This window comes from Danio rerio, chromosome 13 (assembly GCF_052040795.2).
Source record: "Danio rerio strain M-AB ecotype USA chromosome 13, GRCz13ab, whole genome shotgun sequence".
NCBI classification, from domain to species: Eukaryota; Metazoa; Chordata; class Actinopteri; order Cypriniformes; family Danionidae; genus Danio; species Danio rerio.
In genome coordinates, this window is record NC_141033.1 from 6,002,453 (window position 1) to 6,009,429 (window position 6,977).

At 35.4% G+C, this 6,977-nt stretch overlaps 1 protein-coding gene across 3 annotated transcripts in view; it reads right to left on the reverse strand.

Annotated features, from left to right (window-relative positions):
- actr2b (actin related protein 2b) overlaps positions 1 to 6,742 on the reverse strand; it is a 29,430-nt gene extending 22,688 nt beyond the window's left edge. For 2 of the 3 annotated variants that reach the window (XR_015505149.1, XR_015505148.1), the window contains exons 1-2: positions 6,593 to 6,742; positions 2,682 to 2,792 (exon numbers count right to left, since the gene is read on the reverse strand). Coding sequence is in view for 1 of the 3 variants with exons in the window: in NM_001017542.3 (NP_001017542.1) it covers positions 2,682 to 2,792; positions 6,593 to 6,640 (159 nt within the window). In the remaining 2 variants the exon portion in view is untranslated. 3 annotated transcript variants of the gene reach the window in all.
- Between the last annotated feature and the right edge of the window lie 235 nt (positions 6,743 to 6,977).

Below are 6,977 nucleotides of genomic sequence, written 5' to 3' on the forward strand. Positions count from 1 at the left end.
ACTTTCTCTATTTTCTATTTCAGAGGTCACCACAGAGGAATGAGCTGCCAACTATTCTAACATATGTTTTATGCAGCGCGTGCCCTTCCAGTCGCAACCCAGTACTGGGAAACACCTATAAACACTTTATAAATTATTTATAGTCATTATAAAATTACTATCATATGGTTGTATCAATGCAAATGATAAATAATAAAAATAAAAAAATTAAATAATAATAATAACAATAATAATAATAATAATAATAATAATAAACTGCTTGGTTAAACTAAAATTAGAAATGTATTGATATAAAATAGAAATAATAAAATAGTGCTTCTCCAAATGAAATAATTCTCAAATAACCTAAATCAAATATAAAAGTGAAGGTGAATTCTCTTTTTATAAAATAAAAATACATTTCAAATTAGCAATTGGTAACATGATGGTGCAACTATTTCAGTCATTTGAAAAAAAAACTATTAAATAAAAGCAATTAATTAAACATTTGCTCCATGGAGGAAGAGAATTCTGCAACATGTGAGTCACAATTACATTTAGATAAGCTACTTTAGAAGCATGTTGAAGTTTCTGATTTGTTTGTTTTCTTGTTAGTTTTAAAAACTAAAGAACACAATTTGCATTCTGAGTATTAATTAAGGTGTTGCACTCCTGTTCTGGAGATGTGTTTATTAAATTAAAGTGTTTTGCTATGGACGGCATAGGGGCTCAGTGGTTAGCACTGTCGCTTCACAGCAAGACGGTCGCTAGTTCGACATCTGGCTGGGCCAGTTGGCATTTCTGTTTGTTTTCCTGCATGTACTCCCCAAGTTGACGTGGGTTTCCTCCGGGTGCTCTGGTTTCCCCCAAAATTCCAAAAACATGCACTATAGGTGAATTGGATGATCTAAATTGGCCTTGGTGGATCAGTGTGTGTGTGAATGAGTGTGTATGGTGTTTCCCAATGCTGGAAGGGCATCCGCTGCATAAAACACATGCTGGATAAGTTGGCGGTTCATTCCACTGTGGTGACCCCTGATAAATTATGGACAAAGCTGAAGGAAAATGATTGAATAAATGGTTTGCTAAATCACCCAGCCATGGTTATAAGGCATTAGAGATTTTACTAAATAAATAAAAGAACTGAAAAACCCTAAAGACAGGCAACTATATGAACACGCCTGAAATACCGCAAGGTGCAACACAATCTCCTCAGCAGGCGGTAAATGTTAAACACAGCGCACGCAGACTGCACTTACCATCTTTTTGTTATTCTACTTCACCATGTGAAGAACCAGAAGAAAAAGAGCGTAAATATGACAAGAAATTCAAATAGGAGACGTTAAAGACTTTCTTTCAAATAACAAAGCAAATTAAATTTTAAAAGTAGTACCTACTGTTGAAGAAAAAACTTTTTGCCCTCCTGAGAATGACTGAATCTCTCTATCTATCTATCTATCTATCTATCTATATATCTATCTATCTATCTATCTATCTATCTATCTATCTATCTATCTATCTATCTATCTATCTATCTATCTATCTATCTATCTATCTATCTATCTATCTATCTATCTATCTATCTATCTATCTATCTATCCATCCATCTTAAGTGCTGTTTAATAGAGAGAAACATTTCAACACATTTGTTAAATTAAACATAATGATTTTAATACCTCTTTTTCTAATAACTAAATAATTTTGTCTTTGCCATGATGACAGTACAAAATATTTTACTGGATATTTTGCAAGATACTAGAGTAATTTGAAGGCTTAACCAGGTTAATTAGGTTAACCAGGCAAGTTCCATTAATTAATCATTGGACAACAGTGGTTTGTTCTGCAACCAAATGGATTTTTTATGTTTTGCGTTAACTTATTAATATAATTAATTATTATTTTATCAAATGTTAAGGCAGCTGTTTTTTAGTATATAATATTTTCAAACTATGTTAAAACACTGGCTCTACACATACTGGGAAGCCATAGGTCACAAGCGGTAGGGTGATTGTTTAGTATTGGCTTGAGAAAGGCATCATCTCACTTCTCAACCAATGAAAACATTTGCGGCAGGGCTAGGACTGTCGCTGCTGCCATTACATGAACAGGATGGTACAAAAATTATGGATAAAAATGGTAAACTCTTAAATGCAAATTTTCAGTTTAAAACACTTCCAAACTGCTATAAATAAATAATTAATTAAATTAACAATTAAATTAAATATTTTAACTGTAAACTGTTATGTTTTTGTACTTGTTCATACACTTACTCGGTACTTTTAAAATAAAAGTACACTTCTTTTGAACTCACTATTGATTTTTGTGCATAATGTGATTAATCACAGATTACCTTGTGAATATTCACAATTTGAAAAATGTATCGTTGCCCAGCAATACTTATAATATTAACCTCATGTATACATTTTTTTTTATGTTTTTATTGTTTATTTTTTTTATTCAGCCAAAGCAAATGAAATACAACTTTCTCCAGAAGAAAAATATAAAAGGAGATACTGTGAAAAATGTAAAAGATCACTTGGGAAATATTTGAAAAAGAATTCAAATTTCACAGGAGGGCTCATAAATTTGTCTTCAACAGTAAACAAAGGCATAAATGCACAGAAATCTCTGACATTATTTAAAAAAACAAACAAACGCCATGTTAATTATGTGACCTGGCAGAGTGTGAATGTGGAGCTCACCTTAATCTCAATGTTGCCCACTTTAGCTGTGGATCGGATGATAGGTCGGCCCACCAGTGCCGGGAAGATGTGCTCTGGGAAGTTGGAGCCAGCGTAGCCACATTTCACAAACTGATGGAATAAGAGAGAGAAAGACAGAACATGCTGTGATCATCCAGCAAAATAAAAGTACATGTATGACTACATTAATAATATTTATAATCTACACTATAATTTGAGTTGTGGTTTTATTTATGTGACTTTTTAAACAACAAACAACCATATATTATACCTTTGTTTTCAAATAAAAAAATTAAATGAACAAAAATGAAATTTTCACCACTAGATGGCGTGTATTCACAACAAACAAAAGTGTAGTTTGATGACTGCATGACTGGGTGTAGAATCATGCGAGTTGCTGTAGAGTAAGGTTGAAAGCAGTCAAACACTGAAGCAAATGCTGATGAGAGATGAGTGTGACTCGGCAGGAAAGCAGCAGAGCTTTGCTGCTTTCCAGTCTGCAAAAACCTCTGTAGTCCTATACATATAAAAGTACTTTAGGAGGAGCACAGTGGCTCATTGGTTAACACTGTCACCTCACAGCAAGAATGTTGCTGGTTCGAGTCCCAGCTGGGTCAGTTGGCATTTCTGTGTGGAGTTTGCATGTTCTCCGCGTGTTGTCATGGACTTCCTCCGGGTGCTCCGGTTTACCCCACATGTGGCATGGGTGAACTGGATGATCTAAATTGGCCTTAGTGCATGAGTGTGTGTGTGTGTGTGAATGCCAAAGTGTATGGGTGTTTCCCAGTACTGGGTTAAGACTGGAAGGGCATCCACTGCATGAAACATACTGTACATTGCAGACTCAACATTGCAGATCCTGTAGCAAAAAAATAAAAAATAAATAAATAATAATAATAATAAAAAAATGTTTAAAAATTGCAATATATTTTGTTCAGCTCTAATCCAACTGCAGAATTTAAAATAATAAATAATGACGTCATTTTAATGTGCAATATACTCACTTAGTATTTTCTATATTTAAAAGAGCTCCAAATAATTGCATTGTTGCATTTATACATACAAAACTAGCTAAAACAACACAATTCTTGAAGTTTTTTTATTTTTTTTATGGGACAACTTTTTTGTTTTGTTCAATCAATTTAAAGGGTCACGAAACACCAAAACACATTTTTTGAGCTGTTAATAGTCGTATATGTGTCCCACACTGCTAAAAACACTATTGGGACACATATATTTCACTAAAAAGTGTAAATTGGTTATTTTTGCATTATTTCAAGCAAATTCGTACTTCCGGTTTGAAACAAATTTTTGAAGCTGCGTCACGGTCATGACATAATAGCCTGTATTCCAGGGTGCAGACTGGACATCTGTGCCAGAGTGTGTCTTATTACGTCTCAGAGTGTGCTGCATTAATGCATGAGTAAGGCTTGGTTCAAACCAATCAGCGCGCTCTATTGTGCAACTTCATTAATATTCATTAATGTCACAGTGTTTAGACGACAGAGACGCCACGTTGTGTTGGCAAAACAAGCGTGAAGTGTTGCTTTTATAGTTTGCTGCAGTTAAGTTTTGTTCTCATTTTCTCTCTGTGAGAGCTCAGCTTGACTCGCGTGTGGATTAACAGTGCTCTAGTTGCTGGTGATTGTCCTGTCTCTACAGATTTGGTAAGTGAGCGACCAGTGCTCTTTGTTTATTCAGTTTGTTCGTATCGAACTATTGCACAGAGTGTAAACATGTTAGCACCACAACCAAACTTTAACCTCGTGTAGGGGTTTTCACCGCATTTTGTGACCGGAATAACACACGCGGCTTTCTGACACTACCTGCCGTGTTCATCTAAGTTTCCGGGAAATGCTGAGTTTTTTTTCTCTCATTCGCCGTGCGGTATCAAACATTGCATGAAAAATACACGCTTAGAGCAGTTCCTCGAATCAAATATCTCGTTTGTCGCGAGGGACATGAATGAATTCCCTGAATGAAAGAGCCAAACTGCAGTTAAAGTCCAGCATTTAATAATTTGGCAAATAATTTGACTACAGATGTCCATGTAAACACAGTCACTTTCTCCCCTGTGTGTGTGTGTGTTTTGACTCTGAAACTCGCACATGCCAAAATGGACACTCCCACACCATCCCACTTTAGTTCCTCCGACACTCCCCCCTAAACAGAGCTGGACACGCCCACTTTTCTGACTTTTTCCAAAGTAGAGGTGTGAAAACACCCTGCTGAAACGAGGGGGTTTCATGGCCCTTTAAAGTTGTAAAAAAAAATAAGTTTAAAGGAACCCATCATTTTTTACAGTGTAAAATGGCAATTATATGCAATTGTTTTTGTAAGTTTATGCATGATCCGTCATCACGGACTCTTACATAGCTTTTTGTTTTAATCCAGGCTCATCAGACATTCTGCAAGAAGAAATCTATGAAAATAAAGAGATTGACCGGTGTACTACTAGATGACTGTGCCCAGTAGGAATATCTCACATCAGCCCTTTCACACATTTAACCTTTTCTGCAAAATTGCCAGCAACTTTCCAGACCAGGATCATGAGAAGAGCCCTCATTTTGTTCAAAGAAATGGTTCACCCAAAATAAAAATAGAAACAAATCTTACTCATAGTCCAGTGGTTCTAAACTTCAACAAATGTCTTTCTTCTACTGAACACAAATCAAGACACAAGGAGTCTGAAGAATGCTGAAAAAAAACAGTCATTGACATCCATAGTAGTAGGATCAAAAATACAATACTATGAAAGTGAATGGTTGTTTTTTCCATCATTCTTAGTCTTCTTTGTGTTCAACAGAAGAAAATAAACTTTTTAAAACACCTTTTTAAAAGGGATGGTCATTTTGTGTTGACTTTCCCTTTAAGACACTGAACAATAGTTTTTTACTCAAAACTTCTAATGATAATAAACCTTCCTAAACATTAAGAAAGAAGTTGAGTCGCTTGTTTCTTCCATCTCGTGTGAATCGTTTATAACAGATCTTTGAATAAAAAAAAAAACTGTAATGTCTTGTTTCTCATCTTAACACTATTCCAAAAATGGTCTGGAGGCTTTCACGCTCGTTCATTGGTCATTCGACATGTAGAGAAATGCTTTCAGGCTGTGGTTTTGACATCACTTCCTTCTGACTCATGCTTCTCTGTTTCACTGACTTGGTTTGTTTACTAAAAATACATTATTAAAACATTCACATTACTTCTTCTTCTACCTCGAGTTGAGCTTCAAACATGCTGACGTCGCCAAAATTGTGATGTCAGGACAAAACCAGCGAAATTCCAGAGTTCACTATATCAGTATTATTCTACTGTGCAAAGAATGTATTGAATGATTAACCAGGATTGAGCATCACTGAACATTAGTGCAGCTCCTATCCTCTGAAACCGAGAGATGAGGAAGTGGCATCACCCATAGCTTGTAATATGCAAAAATAGTTTGAAAGCAAGTGGCTGCAACATTCACAGTGAATGGGGAATGGCATGTAACCATAGCAACGCAAAATTCATATTAATAATATGTTATGCAAGAAAGCTGCTAGCATATCGCTGCAAGAATGAGCTCTGAATGTTTGGTCATGCAGTTAATTCGATTATTTGTGTCAATGTGTTGTTATTATTATATTTTAAAGCGACATTTGCAGATAATTCAACCAACGCCATGCTACGTTTCTCTCCTAACGCAAGAATATGAGATATCGAGTCTGCTGCAGAATAAAAGCTGGTTATAAAGCAGAAAAATAAAGCCACAGTCAGATAACACAGCAGAGAAAGCAGCTGTCAGGCATTCTTTATAGCTGCGCTAAGCTTTCATGACTTCCTGTTAGGGGTCTATCGGTCTTATTATCATGCCACTCGAAATAAAAGCTCGACAAGACAAACGTCGCGTGTTAGCGTTGCGGACGTACCCCTGTTCCGTTATCACAAACCACCACTTTTCTTCCTTGGCTGTCCATCTTTCAGAGACCCAGAGGAGCCGTCAGAGAAAGCCGAACTTTCTCAACAAAGTGCTTCTAGCACTCAAACAGCAGCACAGGGTTTCACTTCCTGTTCCAGACAGTTGCGCGAGAAGACAGGCCTGTTTTTTTACACAAGCCCCGCCTCCTACGCTGTTTTTTTTTATAATTGACAAATTTTATTAAATTAAAAAAAAATCATTTAAAATGTCTTATCAATTAATTAAAAATGATAATAATAAAAATAATATATTTTTTAAATTTAATGCAAAACATAATTTTAAAATAAATGTAAAACATTTTAAATAGTTTGTAATTAAAATAAACCTTGTCCCAA